Source organism: Geotrypetes seraphini, chromosome 13 (assembly GCF_902459505.1).
Source record: "Geotrypetes seraphini chromosome 13, aGeoSer1.1, whole genome shotgun sequence".
Classification (NCBI taxonomy): Eukaryota; Metazoa; Chordata; class Amphibia; order Gymnophiona; family Dermophiidae; genus Geotrypetes; species Geotrypetes seraphini.
Genome location: NC_047096.1, coordinates 20,091,455 through 20,115,511, shown reverse-complemented (window position 1 = coordinate 20,115,511; position 24,057 = coordinate 20,091,455). Strand labels below are relative to the sequence as shown.

The 24,057-nt window shown below is 43.3% G+C and overlaps 2 protein-coding genes across 2 annotated transcripts; both read right to left on the bottom strand.

The window, feature by feature from the left end:
* Positions 1 to 6,025: 6,025 nt before the first annotated feature.
* Positions 6,026 to 7,033, bottom strand: LOC117347566 (C-C chemokine receptor type 8-like). The gene has a single exon (XM_033918661.1). The coding sequence runs from the start codon at positions 7,031 to 7,033 to the stop codon at positions 6,026 to 6,028; it is 1,008 nt and encodes a 335-aa protein (XP_033774552.1).
* A 10,422-nt stretch (positions 7,034 to 17,455) lies between these two features.
* LOC117347565 (galanin receptor type 2-like) lies at positions 17,456 to 18,517 on the bottom strand. Its single transcript, XM_033918660.1, has one exon. The coding sequence runs from the start codon at positions 18,515 to 18,517 to the stop codon at positions 17,456 to 17,458; it is 1,062 nt and encodes a 353-aa protein (XP_033774551.1).
* Between the last annotated feature and the right edge of the window lie 5,540 nt (positions 18,518 to 24,057).

The window sequence follows — 24,057 nt, the reverse complement described above, 5'->3', positions numbered from 1 at the left end:
AACACTGGAAACAGTGAATGCAAACAAAATTGAGATTTGATTGACGCTTATCATTCCTACTTTGTCCCTCCCTCATTGAGGAGATTGAAAGATATGGAGAGGTCGCAGGACATAATATGTACAAAACAGAGGCCATGAACATCTCCCTGCTAGAGCAAACAGGGGGGAGCTACTTTGAAAACAAATTTCCCTTTATGGTGGGTTTGGGATCTCTTGAATTATTTGGGAGTAATTATGGAGTCCCCCAGGGCTTGATCCTCACGCCACTTCTCTTTAACATTTTCATGACCCCTTTACCCAACCAAGCTAAAGATAAAAGATCATGGTGGATGGTTAAAGAGAAATTAGGTGATATGAATAGGCAATTTGGTTAATCTTGCTTGGTGTGTGCTGGATGCAACACAGGGCTGTGAGGGATGGGATGGGAAGGGTTTTTTTTAAGAAGAGGTTGAAAAAGAAAGAGAGAAAGGTACAAGAGGTTGTTGAAAGAGGAATCCAGGGAAGAATATCGGTTGATAGAGCGGAGAGAAGCAGTAGAGGAATGCAAATGTGAAAGTGGAAGAAAAGATAGCAAAAGACGGGTTTCAGGTATGTTGGTGAAAGGAATTGTAAAACTAAGGACTGGGTGGAGGGTAATGAAATGCTCTCCATATTGAATTTTGGTTCAGTATTTATTGGAGAAGGACTGTTGATTGTTGGGGGGAGAGGAATGGTACATGTTGGGATAGACACCACTGTTTATGGGAGAGATTTTTGCAGGACTGAATATGAGCAATGTTATAGGGCCGGCTAGGAGGTTTGGAGGAGTGTGTGGCGCAGTGGTTGGATCTACAGCATCAGCACCCTGGGGTTGTGGGTTCAAACCCTGTGCTGCTCCTTGTGACCCTGGGCAAGTCACTCAGTCCTCCATAGCCCCAGGTACGTTAGATAGATTATGAGCCCACCGGGACAGATAAGGAAAATGCTTGAGTACCTGATTGTAAAAACTGCTTAGATAACCTTGATAGGCGGTATATAAATTCTAATAAAACTTTCTAATGGTTTTGCCAAATGATCTATTTAATAGATATTTGACAGATGGGTGATTCTGTAGGGCTGGAGGAGGACAGGGGATGTCTTTGTTCATAAGTGGTAATTAAGAGGAGGCTGTAGGCCATTTACTCTGACCTTAGTGACAGAAATATTAACGGAGTCTGTACAGTAGGAAAGGATAGTGAAGTCTCTTGAATTTAACAAGTCGCAGACCTGAAGGCATGGTTTTTACCAAAGAGGGACTGCGCCAGATACATCTGGCCAGTTTTTTTGATTTGGATGACCTAAGTCAGTGGTTCCCAACCCTGTCCTGGAGGACCCCCAGGCCAGTCGGGTTTTCAGGCTAGCCCTAATGAATATGCATGAGAGAGATTTGCATATAATAGAAGGGACAGGCATGCAAATCTGCTCCATGCATATTCATTAGGGCTATCCTGAAAACCCGATTGGCCTGTGGGTCCTCCAGGACATGGTTGGGAACTACTGACCTAGATAACAAGATTAAGGGTGTGCTCTGAAGGTAGTTTACTGGCATTTGCAATCTTTGTTTCTTAGAAATGGGGCTGACATTTTCTCTCAACTGCTGTAAGTTCCTCAATGCTGCCTCTAACTATGTGCTAGGCAAATGATTACGATTTCAAATAATAATTTAGGTTAGGGCAGTGGTTCTCAACTCAATCTGTAGGCCGTAACGTAACCGGTCAGGTTTCCAGGATATCGATGAGGAATATGCATGAAATTGATTTGCAAACAATGGAGACAGTGAGGGGATGATTCTGTAAATGACATCTAAAAAAAAAAAAGGCGCCAGCCACTTCTCAATCACACTTGGGTGCCATTTGTAGACTCACGCTTAGCGGCACGTATGTAAAAATTTAGACGCCTGAAATGTAGGCAACGATGATAAAGGCCTACATTTCAGACGCCTTAGTTTTTGGAGAATCGCGCTTTGTAATGCCTAAATCATGCTCTGCCCATAGAAATGCCCACTTAGGCCTTGTGATAGGCGCCTATTGCCCAATTACATTTTTTTAACCAATTATTGAGCCTATTAAGGGTATTTTGTCAGTTAACCCTCCCCTCTTTATTACTAAACCGTGATAGCGGTTATTAGCGCAGGGAGCCGCGCTGAATGCTCCGCACTGCTCCCGACACTCATAGAGTTTCTATGAGTGGCGGGAGCAGTGCGGCGCATTCAGCGCGGCTCCCTGTGCTAATAACCGCTATCACGGTTTAGTAAAAGGGGGGTGGGGTTAAGTTTGACGTTCTGTATAGAATCAGCCCCTATCTCATGCATATTCATTGTGGATATCCTGAAAACCAAGATGGGTGTGTCTAGAGGACTGGTTTGAGAACGACTGGTTTGGGGGAAGGGGCTGTAAATGGGAACAAGAGGCCCACAAAACCCAGGGACTACAAAAAGTATTGCAGCCTACAAAGATCAACTTTTCCCTAGGACCAGTCTGACTACACAAATTGTCCTGCAGGTGCTGTATATTAAATATACAGAGCAGGCAGACCACTGTTGATCTTCAACAAGTACAAAAACCCTTTGTTCTTGCAAGAGCCAGACAGAGGATTAATGCTCTCAAAAGCCTGAAGGGAAGTAGATAGAGGGAAAACATGATTACAACATTCTCTTTTTAAAGCATTCAGCATGGACACAGAGCTTTTAAGCATGAATGAACACTGAGCAAGCAACGACACTCTTGCTGGTCCTAGCAGATTCCATTTCAATAATGTGCTAAGTAATTTCCTCTCACCAACTGTGGACCATTCTTTAAAAGGAATGCTGTGAAAGCTGATAATGAAATTCCATGGAAATAATTAAGCAGTTTTTATAACACACGGGTTCAATTTGCCCACATTACTTTTGACCTGGGGGGAGAGGGTTGAATATCGCAAAGAAAAGCAAATAGTGACTGTCTCAAATGGAGAAGATGGTCTGCAAATAAAGAAAAAAATATATATTTTTCTGCCTGAAGAAAAAGTGAGGTTTGGGTATGCAGGAGGTGGAACCGCCCTCGATACTCCCCGAGAGGAGCAAATGTAAAAATCATTTACACAGGTAAACAAGAAATTTATATATTTTAAGTCAAACATCTGAAAATCACCCTCATGGTTAAAACTCTGCCTGTTGCTCCACAGAAACTGCATATATATATATATATATATAATTCTCCATGAAAAGCTACTGAAAAAGCTTTGAGCTAAATCCAAATGCAGACAGACAGATATGGGGTAAATTCTCAAAAAGTTGTTGAAATTTAGGTGTCAGGATGGTGCACGTATGGCGTAAATTCTATTCATAGAAACATGAAAGTGGATAAAGGCTAAATGGCCCATCCAGTCTGCCCATCTACCATCCCCTCTCTCTATAGGCTAAGGCTCTTTACATCTGCATTGTGAGGTCATAGAGCATTATTGTTATAGAAACATGATGGTAGATAAAGGCAAAATGGCCCATCCACAGCATCCACTATCTCCTCCTCTCCCTAAGAGATCCCACGTGCCTGTCCCATGTTTTCTTGAATCCAGACACGGTCTTTGTCGCCACCACCTCTACTGAGAGACTATTCCACACATCTACTCATGGGAGTTCTGCATAAAATTGCTGTTTTAGAATGCTAGCATAAGTTTGCAGTTTCATGCTTAACTGCTAGGCATGTCCTTGACCCATCCATAACCCTCCCAGGTCCATGCCCCCTTGTAGTTTCATGCTATATAAATTGCGTGCCCAATTTACAAAATACTGAGTGAGGTCAGTTACATACCTAACCACCAATCAGGATGAATTAAGAACAATAATTGGCAAGTATTAAGGTTATTTTTAAAATTTAATATACTGCCTTTTTTCCAGCGATATTAAAATGGTTTACAATACAATGAATAGTAATCAGCTGCTCTAAGCATTTTCCCTGTCTGTCCCGGCAGGCTCACAGTCTCGCTATGGTACCTGGGACATTGGAGGATTAGGTGATTTGCCCAAAGTCATAAGAAGTGTGGCACTGGGATTGACCCCAGTAACCTCAGTGCTGAGGTAGCAGCTCCAACCACGACGCCACTCCTCCACTCCTAATTAAATAAGCATGTAACTGACCTTTACTCTATAAATTGTTCAGATTTAGGGGGTTCTGCATTTAGAGGACAAAAAAATAGTACACGCCAATCACATATTCAAATCTATATGTCATTTTCCATGAAAAAAGTAGCTACACATAAATTTGCCCTTTGAAATTTGATGCAAAAACTGCTGGTGTAAAGTGCCCCCTTCACTCATTCTCCCCCTTCACAACGCACAAACATCTGGCAATAGGTGTACAGTATTAACCACATTTCCTGGGTTCTCCTTCGACGCTCCCAGGCAGGAGTCTCAGTTTAAGCATGTGTGCTTAAAGGATCAAAGTTCTATTGGGTGGATATAGGGCATATGTAACTCTTTTCAACTTGCAAATTCAGATGAATTGAGGCCATTGGTTTTAAAATACAAATCTTTAATTTGTATAAAAAGAAAAATGTCTTATTGCGAAGTATGATTGTTTGGTCCCCACATAAAATGGCACACGTGGTCAGAGATTGCACTGCAAACAGGCTACAGACTTATGCAGACTGAAAGAGAATTTCTGCACAGCTGCCAGGGAGAAGCAGGAATTTCAAACCCCCAAAACCCATTTCACATCCAAAACTTTAAACGCAACAGAATTCCTGCACTTTGTCCAAAGGATGACTTCCACACACAGCTCTAACATTTTAATAGGTATTTCAGAGACTTGGTAGAAGGAGGGTATGTTATCTATGGGGTATTCAGTATAGCAATTTGAATCCACTAAAGCAGCTCGAACAAAATTAAACAAAGTATATGTAAAATGCAATTTTGCAACAAATTAACTCATGGTCTTGGACTGATTTGTGATATTTGGGGGGAGAGGGGGAGGATTAAGGAAGGAGTGACCTCTAGTGGCTATCTATGATATTAGATCTCTGGGTTCATTTCTGCTCAGTCATTTGCTGATAAGTCACCAGATCCAGATTGTGGATTCAGCTCATGGCTTTTTCAGCTTTGGACTGGCTTGAGATCCCCTAGACTAGAGCATGGAGCTTCTGGGCAGTTTTCCCTGCTCACATCCCTGCCTCCACCTCTAGAACCAATGGGCCTTATTTTACCTTGTTGAAAGCAGCAGCTGTAGGACAAATTGCAAAGCAACAACATGAAAATACTCTGAAGCTCATGTTTTGTTCTGACATGCGGTTAATTCCGGAAGAGTTTTTAATGACAAAGTTGACTTCATGAAAGTTGCTACAGTATCACTTAACTTCCATTACTATGATCCTCAGTAAATCAGGGATTGCGGCTGTGCAGTTCCTCAAATCCCCTTGCAGTCATCTTGTTGAAACATACAAAGCATTAACACAGTATGGAAGGCTAAGGAGAGGAGTTTTTGGATATTAATATGGTGCACATGGATTATGTAGATTGCTCCAGGTCTGCAATAAAGTGGATGGAGATATGGGTTAAAGATGGTCTAATTTATGATTCTTTTTTAAGGAACAAATGTTTGTTTAATGAGTCTCATGGTCCCTTTATCCTTGCCTCTTCACCTTGTTACGGGCTTAAACTGTGATAGACAATCTGTTGACTGCCTGATTATGACATGAGGAAATTATTGCAAATGAATTGTCTCTCTTGTTTGAACCAGATGATGTTCTTGATATATAAGATTATAACTGAATAAAAATAAACCCAAAACAAAAATCAAGTCTCTTTTCTTTGACCCTTTTGTTTCATACCTGCCTTCTCTGACTACTGGATCAATTTGTGCCATCTAGATGAAACATTTAAACTGTTTTGCTTTTTTATCTTGCAATTATGAGTAACATAAAAACTTCAAAAAGCTAGAAAGCAACTTGCTTAGTCTAGTGATGTACTGTGAGGCAAACCTATTACCTTTCAAATACAGGTCTAGACATGTCCACTAGAGGGCAGTCACATTTACTAGGTTTGGGAGAAACCTCTCTTAAAGAACTTTTTTAGGCCAGCCTGGAACTGGTCAGATAGTGAGAAGCAGATGAGAGGGCTCACGGAGCAGTTGGAGTATGCCAGCACGGAGGACAGATTGGAAACAATGAAAGCCGTGGCTGTATGAGGAAGACTATGGCTAGCTGAGAGGAATATGAGAACAGAACATGGTATCCACATCATGATAAAGACAATTAGGACAGTGAGTATCATGATAGTGGCCTTCTGATTAACATGGAGGTTTCCAGAAGCATGGACAACCTTAATCCTCCCACACCAGAGGGACTGGATGATCCTGGAGTAGCATAGAAGTAAGAGGAACACAAATGGGAAAAATGCAACACCTCCAAAAAGGACAAAGTACCAGAAAGTTTGATGTTCATTCATCAGTAACAAACAGTGGTGGGCTTCATCAATCACGATGACCTTCTGGTGCATCCAGTTGGGAATTGAAACAGTAAATCCCATGAGCCAGGTAAGAAGGCACACTAGGAACCTCTGGGCCTTGCTTACAGAGAAGGAGTATGTTGGATGCACCACTGCCATGTAACGTAAGATAGAAGTAGCCACCATGGTGTAGAAGCTGCAGAACATGGTCCACATGGACATGCTTTGGCTGCTGATGCAGACAGCCGAGCCCATCTCCCAGTCCTCAAAGACGAAGCTTAAAAGCATCACCGGGACATTGTAGAGTAGAAATGTCATGTCAGAGATGGTGAGGTTGACCATCAGCGTGCCAGTCATGATAGAGATATGATTACTGCTGCTGCTGCTACTCAACAGGTTATCAATGAGAACCAAGAGTATCAACACATTCCCCACAATCCCAACCACCAGGATGACACCAAAAAAAGAGGCAAATATATATTTAACCTGCATAACGGAGAGGCCAGGAAAGCTGAAGCTCTGACTATGGTGGAAGCTTGAGTTGGTACTGCTGTTGAGGGCCAGGAGAATGAAAGTGGTGGTGCTCTGAGAGTCCATATTCACCTTGGAGAGAAAAAAATCCCATCCATTTAGAGCTGCAGTATGTTCACAATAAACTCCTAGTGATCTCTGTGCTATCCAGGGGATTTTGCCTGTTAAAACTTCACTAAGCTCATCAAAAGTTTCCTCATTTACATACTCCTATCAGTTATTCACCCTGGCCTAGTTACATGACAGTAGAGCCCAACCACATAAGTGCTTTATTTTTTCAAGTCCAAGCCAGTTGAACTGATATTTTTAGATGTATAAATTGTTATGTGGTGAAAATTATCCATCTAAAAATGGGGCAAGATTTAGCATGTTCTGGGAGTGTTGCCAATTAGATGTAAAACTTATACACTCGTGCATTGTATTCAGCCACCAAGCTTAGAAATGATGCTTCTAGGTGGCCCACACAAATAGGAGATACAACCTAACATGTTAACTTAGACACTTCAAGTATATTAATGCACATTCAGGGGTACTACTTAAACAGATAAGATTTGAAAATGTCTTAAGTTCGATTTTTCAAATTACCTTTGCTCATATGGCTGAACTTCCCTGTTTCATGCTTATTGTTTGAGTCAGAATGAAAGCCAGAACAGCAGGAGAAGAAAGTATAACATTTCTTTGAAAAGGTGAGTTGATGCTTCCATGTACATCAGTATAATTTAGAGACCTCTAGTACAGAGAGAAAGGCTTGCAAGGAGGACATGTGATATGATACCAGTCACCATGAAGTGTTTTATCAGTCACGTACAGTGAGCAACCTGACACTTAAGCTTTTATTAAATCCTTCAAATAAAGTGTGTGTGTGTGGGGGGGGGAGGCTCACTCATTATGTATAACCCAAAACATTAGTGTCAAGCCTTTAAACAATACTGCCGGCAGACAATGTAAAGCCTTCAATAAAACATAGTAGATGACGGCAGATAAAGACCCGAATGGTCCATCCAGTCTGCCCAACTTGATTCAATTTAAATTTTTAAAATTTTTCCTTCTTAGCTATTTCTGGACAAGAATCCAAAGCTCTACCTGGTACTGTGCTTGGGTTCCAACTGCTGAAATCTCTTTCAAAACTGACTCCTGCCCATCTACACCCTCCCAGCCATTGAAGCCCTCCCCAGCCCAACCTCTTCCAAACGGCCATATACAGACAGACACAGACCATGCAGGTCTGCCCAGTACTGGCCTTAGTTCAATATTTAATATTATTTTCTGATTCTAGATCCTCTGTATTCATCCCACGTTTCTTTGAACTCCATCACTGTTTTCCTCTCCACCACCTCTCTTGGGTGCGCATTCCAGGCATCCACCACCGTCTCCATAAAGTAAAATTTCCTAACATTGTTCTTGAATCTACACCCCTCAAACTCAAATTATGTCCTCTGGTTTTACCATTTTTCTTTCTCTGGAAAAGATTTTGTTCTACATTAATACCCTTCAAGTATTTGAATGTCTGAATTATATCTCCCCTGTCCCTCCTTTCCTCTAGGGTATACATATTCAGGGCTTCCAGTCTTTCCTCATACGCCTTCTGGTGCAAGCCTCCTATCATTTTTGTCACCCTCCTCTGGACCGCTTCAAGTCTTCTTACGTCCTTCACCAGATAGGGTCTCCAAAACTGAATACAATACTCCAAGTGGGGCCTCACCAATGACCTGTACAGGGGCATCAACACCTTCCTTCTACTGACTACGCCTCTCTTTATACAGCCCAGAATCCTTCTGGCAGCAGCCACCGCCTTGTCACACTGTTTTTTCGCCTTTAGTTCTTCGGATACTATCACCCCAAGGTCTCTCTCCCCATCCGTGCATATCGGCTTCTCACCTCCCAGCATATACGGTTCCTTCCGATTATTAATCCCCAAATGCATTACTCTGCATTTCTTTGCATTGAATTTTAGTTGCCAGGCATTAGACCATTCCTCTAACTTTTGCAGATCCTTTTTCATATTTTCCACTCCCTCTTCGGTGTCTACTCTTACAAATCTTGGTATCATCCACAAAAAGGCAAACTTTTCCTTCTAACCCTTCAGCAATGTCACTCACAAACATATTGAACAGGATCGGCCCTAGCACCGAACCTGAGGGACTCCACTATTTATTTATTTATTTATTCAATTTTCTATCCCGTTCTCCCAGGGGAGCTTAGAACGGTTTACACGCATTTATTCAGGTACTCAAGCACTACTCACATTTCCTTCCTCCAAGCGACTTCCATTAACCACCACCCTCTGGCGTCTGTCCGACAGCCAGTTTCTAACCCAGTTCACCACTTTGGGTCCTAACTTCAGCCCTTCAAGTTTGTTCAAGAGCTTCCTATGAGGAACCGTATCAAAGGCTTTGCTGAAATCTAAGTAAATTACTCTAGGATATGCCCTCGATCCAGCTCTCCGGTCACCCAATCAAAAAATTCAATCAGGTTCGTTTGGCACGATTTACCTTTTGTAAAGCCACAGAGAAGCTACAGAATTCTGAATGAGCTGTGAAGCAGGGATGGACACTGACATCATATAAACCACATAATATAAACCACATAATATAAACCACATTAGAATAATCTAATCTTGTTAAGACAAGCACTTAAAACATTGTATATAAACCCTGTATAGGAAGATAATTGTGAAGTGTGCATAAAAGTCACATCTTGTAATTTGGGATTTTGGTGAGGTTTTTTTTTGGGGGGGGGGGGACAATCAAAACTACAAGTCCATGCATTAACCTGTCCCTTATGAAATGGAGTGATAGCTGAGGCTCATCTGCATAACATTATATTTAGGGTGACCAGCTGTTGTCCATGAATATAAGGGAGATTTAGTTGCATCGCTCCAGTAAATGTTCATGGAATTGATAATATTAAACAAAACAATAATTTACGTTATCTATAATATACAGGTCACAATATAGAATTAAATTTTACAAATATGTATGTGTATTTGGCTGCTGATGCTGCCGAACTAAGCTTTCTAATAAGGGAGTTCCCCGGGCAATAAGGGAGAGTTGGTCATTCTAGTTATAGAGGGCATCAATTTTAATTTCCGCTGTGGAAGCTATTCCCTTATATGACCCAAGAGGCACTGAGGCAGAGGTTCAGCGAGGTTGAGAATGTGAGGAAAGGACAGCTTTTGGCTTACCTGGTGTGGAAAGAAAAGGCAGCAGTGTCTGGCTGGGTGAGGATAGTGATGCTAGTGATATGGCACTAGTACAGGATTTAAAACACCTTCCCTGACCAATGGCAAGTAAGGAGGGTGGAGCTTTCATTCCAGAGAGCAGGCTGAGATCGCAAATCGGCCTCAGAGGCTAGCCTCGTGTCCTTCAGGCTTCTTGGATCTTGGATCTAGGTAGATTTTATCCTGGCAGTCAGTGGCACAGTAAGGAGGGGGGGTCCGCCCCAGGCGCAGTCTTTATAAGGGGCGCAAGCACCCATCCTCCTCTTGCCCCCCCACCCCCGCACGCATGTGCCCTTCCCTTCCCTCATACCTCTCTAATTTTCCCAATGCACGCAACATTACCAACTTGCTGCCCAAGTCAATGCCGCCTCTCTCTGACGTCACTTCTGGGCCCTGCACCTAGGATGTGACGTCTGAGGGATAGCCGACATGGCGCGGGCAGCAAGTTCATTCTGTTGTTTGCGCCTGGGAAATTTAAAAGGTACTTGGGAAGGGGGCACGCACACGGCAGGGGGGGTTGGCGGGAAGGAGCAGGAGGCGGAGAAGAGGGTGGGGGAGGAGCGTCCCTCACCCTCGCTATGCCACCGCTGGCAGTATTTATCAGTTTTCCCTTAGCCTTTGTTGCACATGCTGTACTAAATTTCTGGCTGGGATAGGGGGGAACTCACTGATGGGTTCTCCGTGGGATCAAGATTCTGTGGCTCCCGGGGGTTTCTCACTGATAGAGATGTGCGTTCCTTAGCATGCATTCAATTTGTTTAGGCAGCTGAAAACTCCTGTCCAGTTAAATCAGCACTTAACCAGAGAATGCCACTGCGTTGCTGCTAACAAGGACGTCATGGACAAAACCTTTGATAGAACGGATTGAGGAGTGTGTCTTTAAAAGGGCACAATGAATACCCAGGCCTGAATCTAACACTTTTAATTCTTGCTCCCACTCTCACCATTGCATTTCAGCTTAAAACTACAAAGTGTAGCTCATAGCCCTTGAAAGCTAGGAGCTAGGAAGTTAAAAAAAATATTCACAGCAAACACATTCTGTGACAACTCACAAGAATGGGATACAATTAATAACCAACAGGTGGATTCTCTTCTAATTCTTGGAGGGTAAAATCACAGTCTATAAAGATAGCATCTCTCACCCAGGAGACTAATTAAAAGATTACAAATGAGACCATTAGCTCTCTTTTCTCTCAACCGTCCTCTAAATAAAAACCTCATACCACTTCCTACTAGGAAAACATCTTTCTAAGGCCCAGATTCTATAAAAGACGCTGTAAGGTGTAGCACCCAAAATGTAAGGTTTTGGAGGGATAATGTTGAAGCGGTCTTACAATCCGCCAGATCCCGGGTTCGATATCCTCGCTGAAGATTCAGTAGGCAGTAAAATGAATGAAAAAGACAGCTAAGAGTGCTTGCATAAAGAATATATATACTATGCAGAAATAGGCTTAATATTACAGAAAAGCAGAATTTATACAGATACGTCAAGCATTACAATTGTAGAAATAAGCTTTACAAATACAGAGACTGACAGACGCCTAAAGTTTGACGCCTAGATTGGCGTGCCTAGCCAGTCTAGATCAGTGGCTCCCAACCCTGTCCTAGAGGACCACCAGGCCAATCGGGTTTTCAGGATAGCCCTAATGAATATGCGTGGAGCAGATTTGCATGCCTGTCACCTCCATTATATGCAGATCTTTCTAATGAATATTCATTAGGGCTAGCCTGAAAACCCGATTGGCCTAGTGGTCCTCCAGGACAGGGTTGAAAACCACTGGGTTAGATGCCTCACTATTATATAAAAAGCTCAATCGGTATTGATAATGAGCAGCTCATAACTGACAAAATTTAATTGGGTGGTAGACATCTAACTCAGTAGGCGCCTACTTATGGTTAGGGGCGGATGTCGGATGTGTTTTGCATGTAGGCGCCCAAACTGGACTTAGGCACTGGTATTTGGGACAAGAAAACCCTGGCATAAGTAGGGGGCCCCTAAAGTTGGGGTGCCTACTGGCACCTAAGTCCAGTTTAGGAGCCGCTAGGCGCGATTCTATAAATGGCGCCTAACTTACATGTGCCATGCGATAAGTGCTGCGTTCCTCTGCGCCTATCTTTTAGGCATCATTTATAGAATTGGGGCCAAAGTGCCTGCAATTTCATGGCAGATCTGAGACAGGGACAGTCCCTATCTTCAAGTTCCCTCGTGGCACACTTTAGTGGGGCACTCGGGCCTTCTGGAGCCAGAGCGGAATCGCAAGGCTGCTCTGTATATCATTGTGAAATAGGCCATGTCATTTTGAGCAGATGAGAACATCACTTAAACCAAGATCCATGCATTACAATACACGGTCTGCTAATCCCTAAGAGGGAAAATGGCAAGGAAAGACAAATCATTGTATTATGATCACATATTACATGAGAGAATGTGTCCTAATCTTCCCTGAAAACACACACTGCAAAATAGTGATAAATAAAATACATTAAGAATGGACTAGGTTCTCTTTCTTAGGTTGCAGAGCACTTTTATTTAAAGATAATTACAGGCTAAACACTCAACTATTTTCTTTGGGGATATTAGGCAAAGAGAATATGCACCAAAACAGAAATGATTTAATCCTAAATTAGTTCTTCACATTTGCTCTGTTCAGCTGTGTCAGGAATGTCCACTGTATTTTATCTTCTGGTCAGCAGACTCTCTCTCTCTTATGCTTCTGGAGAAGGTTCTTTCTTGGTTGCTTGAAAGAGTTCTTTCTTCTGAGATAGGCTCAGAAATAACCTGAATAAATATTTCTTCACAGAAACGGGATTGGGACTTGTATACTGCCTTTTTGTAGTTATACAGCCACACTCAAAGCGGTTTACATAAAAGTACATCAAGCATTTTCCTTATCTGACCCAGTGAGCCCACAATCTATGTAATATTCCTGGGACAGTGGAGGATTAAGTAACTTGCTCAAGGTCACAGGGAGCAGCATGGGGTTTTAACCCACAACCTCAGGGTGCTGAGGGTGGAGTTCTAACCACTGTGCCACACTCTTCTCCAGTACAATATCAGAAGTGAGCCAAGTATAGAACAATGAAGTCACTGTGACATCACTGATGAGGTTGGCTTTTATTGGTGGAATGAGGCATTATGACATCAGGTAAAGAGACTGGGACTTGTATACCATCACACTCAAAGCAGCTTACATACAGGTACTTCAAGCATTTTCCCTATCTGTCCCAGCAGGCTCACACTGTAATATACATGGGGCAGTGGAGGATTAAGTGACTTGCCCAGGGTCACAAGGAGCAGCACAGGGTTTGAACCCACAATCTCAGGGTGCTGAGGGTGGAGCTCTAACCACTGTGCCACACTCTCCTCCAGTACAATATCAGAAGTGAGCCAAGTATAGAACAATGAAGCCATTGTGACATCACTGATTGGCTTTTATTGGTGGAATGAGGCATTATGACATCAGGGAAAGAGACTGGGACTTGTATACCACCTTTTTGTAGTTATACAGGTACTTCAAGCATTTTCCTTATCTGTCCCAGTTGGCTCACAATCTATGTAATATACCTGGGACAGTGGAGGATTAAGTAACTTGCCCAAGGTCACAGGGAGCACCGTGGGGTTTGAACCCACAACCTAAGGGTGCTGAGGGTGTAGCTCTAAACAAGGGTGGTGATTTCATGGAACGGCCTATTGGTGGAGGTGAAAACAGTATCTGAATTTAAGACATGTGCACTCAAAGATGAGCACCCATTATGGAACAGTATTGAATGCCAATTTTGGTGTCCAGATTTGGGCGCCAGGACTTACACCTGCTGAAACCAAGTATAATTCCCGGCACCCAATGTAGGCACACAAACCTGGTATTCTATAACACTGAACACATAGTTTAAGAATGCCCCTGACCTGCCCATGTATCATGACCATGCTCCCTTATGAGTTGCACACTATGAGATTTGGGCACACATTGTTCTACAATAGCACACAGAAAGATGTGTGCCCAAATCTAAACTGGCGTTGTGTTGTGCCGCTGGAGTCATTGTGTGGCCCGAGTTGATTGGTCGCTTGAGTTTTTGTGTGTTTTGGGCAGGTCTGAGGAACCGAAACTCTGATGCAGGGAGCAGAGCTGTTAGTGGATGTTAGCGTTTGCCAGCGTCGGGAGCGAAGACTTAAACCAGCACTGGAGTCCTTTCAAACAAGCTAAGCGATGGCCCATTTTTTGGGCATTTTTTTTCTCAAGATTTGATTGTTTATTTATTTAATTTTCTATCCCGTTCTCCCAAGGGAGCTCAGAACGGTTTACATGAATTTATTCAGGTACTCAAGCATTTTTCCCTGTCTGTCCTGGGGGGGCTCACAATCTATCTAATGTACCTGGGGCAATGGGGGGATTAAGTGATTTGCCCAGGGTCACAAAGAGCAGTGTGGGTTTGAACCCAGAACCTCAGGGTGCTGAGGCTGTAGCTTTAACCACTGTGATACTCTAGAAATCAAAATGTATTAAAAATGAGCCAAGTATAGGACAATCAAGCCATTGTGACATCACTGCTGAGGTTGGCTCTTAGGCATTGGTGGAATGAGGTATTATGACATCACAATACCAGCTCTGGTTATCAGAGGCTGAAACTTGTCACACTATTTATTTATTCAATTTTCTATACCATTCTCCCAGGGGAGCTTAGAACGGTTTACATGAATTTATTCAGGTACTCAAGCATTTTTCCCTCTCTGACCTGGTAGGCTCACAATCTATCTAATGTACCTGGGGCAATGGAGGGATTAAGTGACTTGCCCAGGGTCACAAGGATCAGCATGGGTTTGAACCCACAACCCCAGGATGCTGAGGCTGTAGCTTAAACCTCTGTTCCACACACTCAGTTTCATTTATCCTTTTTGATAGTTAATGCTTTTGAAGGTTGAGAGTCACTTGTTTAAAGGCTGGGACTTTTCTAACCGGGTCCTGAAATAATTCTGCATTGTAACAGACCTTGTGATCCATTAGTCCATTGAAGTTCTGATACCTCTCTCCTTCCTTTTTTCAATACATTAATTTTGTGATGATCTCCTGAATTAGATATATATTTAAATATTTTAAAGAATTTTCAAATGATATGATACTGTCTCAATGTTATTTTTCGTATTGTGGGTTTCTAAATGGGACAGGTTGGGCACATGTATGATTTTTTGACAAATCTAAATTGGTGCCAATTGACATACGATTATTGCAACTAATTGGCTTGTTGGCCAATGTAGTTGGGCACACAGCTTGGATTGGCGCACAAGAAGCCATGCTAAAGGCCCACTTTCTTGAAACCGCTTTCAACTCTTAACTTCCCCTCACTGCTGTCAGATACCTAGACCCACTATAACCTCCCCAACCCTGACATGTCCTGTCTAAATTAGATTGTAAGCTCTTCTGAGCAGGGACTGTCTATTGTACGTTACAATGTACAGCGCTATAGAAATAATAAATAGTAGTAATATATGGAATCCGGGGACCAACGTCAACTTATGTATGCAATTTTATAGAATTAGGTGGTGGGTGTGTGGTGCAGCTTCAGCACCCTGAGGTTGTGGGTTCAAATCCCACGCTGTTCCTTTTGACCTTGGGCAAGTCACTTAATCCCCCATTGCCCCAGGTACATTAGATAGAGTGTGAGTCTACCAGGACACATAGGGAAAAATGTTTGAGTACCTGAATGTATGTTACATGGGCTATAAGTGGTACATAAATATTAAATATAATAAATGTGATCATCCAGTTACACAGGGACATATACCCTATTACTTTTGCTTATAGGTCATGGTAGGGTGTACTTTGCAATCACAGACCTTTTGCCTCTTCTACTGGAAGAAGCCTATGAGGAGAGAAAAATGGAGGGTGATTGTGATATAGGAAAGTCTTACTGTACCTAAGAACCAAAAATATTGGAGTTTAGGGGCAAACTAAAAACAGCTGCTGTGCTGTTTGTCCTAAGAAGGGAAGTATAAAGCACATTCAGATTCTGCCCGTGTCCGTGAACACAGTGTGAAACATGGCCGTGTGTGTAATTGTCCATTTATATTCCCTTCTGCAGCTTAATAAATATGAGGATAGGACAGTGGGAAATGTTCTATCACAACCGTTCACGCCCTCGGAGTTCTTCCTTCTCAAGCTTCCGAGACCGCATAGATACGTCCAGAGTTGGACAAGTCATACACTGCTAAGTAACCTCTTAGGGTTTATTGTTTGCTGATGCCAATTGTCAAATGAAAGGAAATAAATTGAAGGAAAGTAATAGTAGCAGATTGGACTATTGCAACTCTATCTACTTAAGCCTAACTAAGAAAAACCTCCACAGACTCCAACGGATTCAGAATGCCGCGGCCAAGCTCATCTTTGCTAAAAGTAAATTTGACCATGTCTCCCCGCTCCTGGCCAAGCTCCACTGGCTTCCGATAATCGCCAGGGTCCACTATAAATGCGCCTGTTTAACTTTCAAAATCCTATATGGTATCCTCCCTCCCTTTATCCCTCTTTCTTGGAATTCCTCAAACCCTAATACCACCAGATCCTCCCACAAATTAAAACTATCCTTCCCCTCGCTAAAAGGCATTTCCCACACAGGAAAGCTAGGGACCTCCCTCCACTTCAAAATCACTGAGCTCTGGAACAACCTTACCTCCCCTCTTCGGAACTTGAGCTCTCTCCAAGTTTTCCGCAAACATCTGAAAACCTGGCTTTTCTCAAAAAATGTAAGTCTCCCTCCAACTTAGGAATCAAGGAAACTCTTATATCTTGGCATCCCAAGTCCTCTAAATTTTCTTCACACTTCTACCTCTAACCCTCTGTTGTAGTTCCTTCCTATTTCTCCTACGATAAACCGCGTCGAGCTCTACGAACGTGGAGATGATGCGGTATACAAACCTAAGGATTAGATTAGATTAGATTACTAGTGGTATGAGTAACCACTGTTAAGTTACTTTCTAAAAGTTTCATTAGGAAACAGAAATGTATTACAGTTACAAGTCTAGGTAGCTTACAGTGAAAAAGTAATATATTACGCCCAACTCTGGATACGTCTTCATTTGGCTACCTCTGAAGAAAGATCCAATGTGGTCTCAAAGATTCATGTAGAATATCATTTTATGGATTATCTCCTGTTGGTATTGCAGTTTGAAGGGTAGCCAGGATTAATATGGTCAGAGGATGGTTCTTGCAGCTGCCCTGGTGGCGCTGTTATCTAAATTTTGCTTGACCAGTGTTTCAGCCTTCTTTCTGTATATTTCTTTAGGATGCTGCTGTGTTCTTCGTCTGTGTGCTTGCGGTTTTGATCCAGTACATTTGTCTAGGCCGACTGTTTCTTTGCTGTCCTTTGAGTAGCTTCCACAGTCCCATTCTGAACTGGTCAGAGAGAACAAAGTACAGGAGAGGACTCACACAGCAGTTGGCATATGCCAGCAGTGTGGACAGACTGGACATGACAAAGACGATCAGCCTCTGAGGTAGCTTGTGGAAAGCAGAGAGGCAGGTCAGCACCCAGTAGGGAATCCACATAACCACAAACACCACCACGACGATTGTGATGTTGACAGTGACCTTCCTGTTCTTGTGGATTCTGCTCTGCGCATGTAGCATATTCTTGTGGTAGCACCAGAGAGAGCGGATAATCTCCCAATAGCACCCAACCATGAGGAGTAAGGCGGGCAGGAGCGCGACGCTACCGAAGAGGATAAAGTAGAGGAACCTCTGGGCTTTGTTCATGCAGAACACACAGTAAGTGACACCCTCGATGGCAACCACCTCTTGGCTCAACCAATTGGGAACGGACACTAGAAAGCTCAAGAGCCACATGAGGGTGACCAAGACAAACCTTTGCCTCTTGCTAGAGGACAGGTTCCACTGTGGGTGCACCACCGCCAAGTAACGTAGCATGGAAGTGGCCACCATGGTGTAGAAACTGCAAAACATGGTCCACGTGGACGTGCCCTGATTGCTAATGCAGACAGCCGATCCCAGCTTCCATTCTTTGAAGGTGAAACTAAGGAGCATCACAGGAACATTGTAAAGGAGGAAGATCATGTCTGAGATGGTGACATTGGCCATGAAGGTGCTGGTCATTGTGGAGATGGGGCTGCTACTTGTGTTCCTCAGGTTGTCGATTAGCACTAGGAGCATCAGGACGTTGCCAGTGATTCCCAGCAGGAAGACCAGACCAAGGCACAGGGCTATGGCATATCGGATCTGTGTGACCAAAGAGCTGTATAAGTTAAGGTGCCCAGTGGGCACAGGGAGGGCGCCAGCCGAGTTGTTGCAGGTGAGAAGTGTTTCATTTATGGCCACTGGCTTCATGCTGATCCTGTTCATAAAAGAGAAGAAGACAAGACCTGTAAAAGAAGAATTCTCCCTGCTTCCAAGTTTTCCAAGTATATTAAAATTTTGATAAAACGATAAATCATAAATTCTAAGTGTTTTACAATAAAAAAAAGGGGGGGGGGGAACATTTAACAGACTAAGGGGTCCTTTTATCAAGCTGCGGTAGGGGTTTAACGCACGTAATACCGTGTGTTAAACCACCTGCCGCGCTAGCCGCTATCGCCTGCATTGAGCAGGCGTTAGTTTTTTAGCCAGCCACGGGGGTTAGCGCGTGATGAAATGTCCGACGCGCTAACCCCACTAGCGCGGCTTGATAAAAGGACCCCCTAAATGTAGTCTGGACAAACTTGACAGACGAAAAAACAAAAGGAAAGTGGGAAGAACTACAATTTGAAAGAAAAGAAGGCAAAGAAGGTATATAACAGAAGGGAGGTAACGGAGATCAGGTTATTAAAAGATCAAGGCAACCGCAGAACCAGATCAGCATTCATATGCATCTTTAAAAAGGAAGCGTTTGGCACTATCATCTTGAACCTGGGACATTAGATCATTTATTATATTATTGTCCTTTGATACTTCAATTTTGGAGATCCATTTGGGATCAGGTGAAGGGAAGGGGTAAAACGCGGACCTGATGGACCTCGCGGATCTAAACCCGTACGGCCTTAAAAATCTGAGGTCCGTGTCGGTCCGTGTCCGTGGCGCTTCTAATTTCTGTCGCTGACAGACCTTGATGAGATTTTAGCACTGACGGATCCGTCTCAGCATAGGGAGGGGAAAGTGTTAGGATCCGTCAGCGCTAAAAATCTCTTCGAGGTCTGTCACAGCCAGAGACTAGTGCTGGAGTTTGGAGACTTCTTTTCCATAACGCACGTCCAAAACCTATGTCCCCGCTCTCTTGGCTTCTGCTCTGCCGCTCCAGCACTAGTCTCTGGATTTGACAGACCTCGAAGAGATTTTTAGTGCTGACGGATCCTATAACCACCTCTTGCTATTTATGATCTATATTTATTGATTAGAATGCTTTAAATATGACATCAGCCATAACATAAAATTTATTATATGCAGTGCATATGTATTTATTGGTTCAAAAATGATATAGATGGGTAAAGCTGCATTTATTACCTCTGAAAAAAAAAAAAAAAAGGATATCAATTTTAATAAACTTGGAAACTTGGATTTTAGAGAGAGTACGACTTAGGTCCCTGTTATACTCCTTCCTCCTGCTGGAAACTGTTCACATGTTTTTCTTTTCCTTATTTATAAGAATTATAGAGACACCTAGATCTTTTTCTGGGGGTCACCACCCAAAAAGATCTAGGTGTCATTGTAGAAATCTTCTGCCCAATGTGCAGCGACAGCCAAAAAAACAAAAAATATTCTAGGAATTATTAGAAAAGGGATGGTAAACAAAACTAAGAATGTTATAATGCCTCTGTATCGCTCAGTGGTGCGACCTCATCTTGAGTATTGCGTTCAGTTCTGGTCTCTTTATCTCAAAAAAGATAGAGCGGCACTAGAAAAAAGTTCAAAGAGTGACCAAGATGATAAAGGGGTGGAACTCCTCTCGTTTGAGGTCAGGGCTCTTCCGCTTGGAAAAGAGATGACTAAGGAGAGATATGATTGAAGTCTACAAAATCCTACTCTGGCCTTGATCCTGATTGCCACTCAGACACGGGAAGAAAGAGTAATTGGAAGAGGAGAGACAGAAAGTGGAATCGGGTGCTTTAGGAACAGCAGAGACAGGCAGGCAGACCAGGAACCAATGTGGAACAAGTAGACGTGAATCGCTTGTTTACTCTTTCCAAAAATACTAGGATTAGGGGGTATGCTAACGAACCAGAGAAAATATTTCTTCACTCATTGTGTAATTAAACTCTGAAAATCATAGTGAAAAGATAGCTTGCCAGAGTTTAAGGAGATTTGGATATTTTCCTAAAAGAAAAGTCCATAAGCTTTTATTAAGATGGACTTACAGAAATCCACTGCTTATTCTCAGGATAAGCAGCATAATATCTCTTGTACTCTTTGTGATCTTTCCAGGTACCTGTGACCTGGGTTGGCAGCTGTTGGAAGCAGGATATTGGGCTTGATGGACCTTTGGTCTGTCCCAGTATGGTAACTAGGCTGATACAATAGTTAAGTTCAGCCATTTATCTTTTAAAACTTTCTAAAGCAGTGGTCTCAAACTCAAACCCTTAGTGGGGCCACATTTTGGATTTGTAGGTACTTGGAGGGCCGCAGAAAAAAATAGTTAATGTCTTATTAAAGAAATGACAACTTTGCATGAGGTAAAACTCTTTATAGTTAAAGGAAAGATTTATAAACTATAAAGAGTTTTACCTCAAGCAAAATTGTCATTAGCTATTTTTTCTGCGGCCCTCCAAGTACCCTATTTTTTCTGCAGCCCTCACCTTTAAAGTTTAATATCTTTCCTTTCTCAAAACTGACACATTTCAATCACTATATTGAAAATAAAATCATTTTCCCTACCTTTGTTGGCTGGTGACTTTATTTTTCTGTGCTTTTAACTATGTTTCCAGGGCCTTCTTGTCCTTTGACTGTTTTTCTCTCCGTCTTCACTTTCTGCCTTGCATCCATCTTTGACTATTTCTGACCTCAGGTCTATAATCATCATCCCTGAATATCATAGTAAATTTGCATCCATCTTTAGCATTAACTTAATATTCAATTTTTCTGCTTTCTTTTCAAAATCTATGTTTTCATGTCTTCCTTTCCCTTCTATCTCTCCCTTCTTCTGTCCCTATTTCCATGATCTGACATCTCTTTCTTTCCTTTCTCTTCCTCCCTCCTTCCTTCCTTCCTTTCCCCTGGTCTGACATCTGTCTCCTTCCCTCCCCCAACTTTTTATTTATTTCACCCTGCCCCCTTCTTTCTTTCTCACTCTCTCCATGCCCCCTTTCTTTCTATATGTCTGTCTTTCTCTCTCCGTGCCACCTTTCTTTCTTTCTCCATGCCCCTTTCTATCTGTGTCCCATCTCTCTTCTTTCTTTCTGTCTTCCTGTCCCCCCCTTTCTTTCTTTATTTCTCCCTGCCCTCCCCAAAGCCACCACCAACGGAGAACAGGCCAGCGCCGAGTTCCTAGTTCTCCCTGCTTATCTTCCCCAGCACGGGGCTGACCAATTCTCGACACCCGACGTCCATTCTAACGTTGGAGAGGAAGTTCCGGGCCGGCCAGGCAGCAATTGGCTGGCCCAGAACTTCCTCTCTGACGTTACTTGGGCCGATCCTTTTTAATATTTATATCAATGACCTGGAGGAAGGAACAACCAGTGAGATCATCAAGTTTGCAGATGATACAAAACTATGCCGGGCGATCAGATCGCAGGAGGATAGAGAGGAACTCCAGAGCGACTTGTGTCGGTTAGAAACATGGGCGGAGAAATGGCAGATGAAGTTCAATGTGGAGAAATGCAAGGTAATGCATTTAGGCAATAAGAATAAGGAATACGAGTATACAATGTCAGGTGCAACTCTGGGGAAGAGTGAACAAGAAAAGGACCTGGGTGTACTGATAGATAGGACCCTGAAGCCGTCAGCACAATGCGCGGCAGCGGCAAAGAAGGCAAATAGAATGTTGGGCATGATAAAGAAAGGAATCTCGAGTAGATCGGAGAAAGTTATAATGCCGCTTTATAGGGCAATGGTCAGACCACACTTGGAATACTGCGTCCAACATTGGTCTCCCTACCTAAAGAAGGATATAAAACTACTGGAGAGGGTGCAGAGACGAGCAACAAAACTGGTGAAGGGTATGGAGAAACTGGAATACGAGGATAGACTTATAACACTAGGATTGTTCTCCCTAGAGAAAAGGAGACTGCGTGGGGATATGATCGAGACCTTCAAAATACTGAAAGGAATCGACAAAATAGAGCAGAGAAGATTATTTACATTGTCCAATTTGACACGGACTAGAGGACATGAAATGAAGCTAAGGGGGGACAGGTTCAGGACTAATGTCAGGAAGTTCTGCTTCACTCAGAGAGTGGTTGACGCCTGGAATGCCCTCCCAGAGGAGATTATTGCGGAATCGACCGTCCTAGGCTTCAAGAGCAAACTAGATGCATATCTCCTTAAGAGAGGCATATAAAGATATGATGGACTATAAATTACGCCAGGGTACACCTGGCAGGGCCTCCGCGTGCGCGGATCGCCGGATTTGATGGACCAAAGGTCTGATCCGGAGATGGCAGTTCTTATGTTCTTATGTTCTTATGTTAGAATGGACGTCGGGTGGTGAAAATTGGTTGGCTCCGTGCTAGGGAAGATAAGCAGGGAGAGCTAAGAACTCGGTGCCAACCTGTTCCCCGATTGCGGCAGTGTTAGCCTATTCCCCGATGGTGGCAGTGGTAGCATATTCACCGGCTGTGTTGGTGGCCTGTTCCCCAATGGCGGTGACTTGGGGGAGGGCAGTGAGAAGGGAAGCATGTTGGGGACCCCTGCTTTAGGTGAGCCGCGAGCCGCACTCAAGTGGCTAATGAGCCGCAGTTTGCTGACTACTGACATAGGCCAATGTGAAGAAACACCACCACTGGAGAAATCATAGGGGGGGGGGGGATCAAAAAAAAATTCTGTGTGACAGACAATTGTAATAAATCAAAGCCTATGTGAAGAAACACCACCACAGAAGAAATCATAGGGGGTAAAAAAAAAAAAAATTTCTGTAGGACAGATAATTGCAATTTCCAAAGAAACACATTTTTCACATACTTGCCAAAGGCCTACTACAGCCCTACACTGCAACCGCCACCACAGCTTGGGATGCCCCATTGCTTGGTTCCGGTGCTTGTGGACGAGCTGCAGGGCAGAGTGAGCCATGCGCTCCGGATCCAGGCTGAGAGAGGGCGGAGGGAGGCTGAGATCGCGAGATGCACAGCGCAACCCGGCAGCCGCTCACTGACATTAATGCTGCCTAGAGACGCAAGCCAAAGCGGGCGGAGGGAGGCTGAGACTGGGAGAAGCACAGCGCCACCAGGAGGCCATTTGCCAACATTCCCTCCGACGCAAGTCAATTACAGCAGTCGCGGTCTGTACGCGATTGTCCTCTCCACAATCGGAAAACTTGTGAAGTAGAGAGGACAGACCATGGGCTGCAAAGTAGTCCCTGGGGGCATGTTTGAGACCGCTGTTCTAAAGGAATTTTGGTGAGAACCTGCTAATGCATTAACCAATTATGCTTATGAGTTACACTTTTTACTCACAGTGCATCAGCTGATGTTGCTGCAATACATTATCCTGTCTAAGGTTACAGATGAAGAAAGAATGTCTCTTCCCAGCACAAATAAATCATTATTAGAGGGCTCCTAAAGATGTGATCAGAGGCAGAATAATCACTGTTAGGAGTAAGGCTAGGACAGGAGATATTAGAACCAGCTATTAACAATATGAAATGCTAATCTTAGGTCGAGCTTTCCCCTGGGCAGCCCCTTACCTGAAAGCAGCGTCTCACCACTGGAGAGAGTTGGTATTGGGGGCGCCTTCACTCAAGGTTC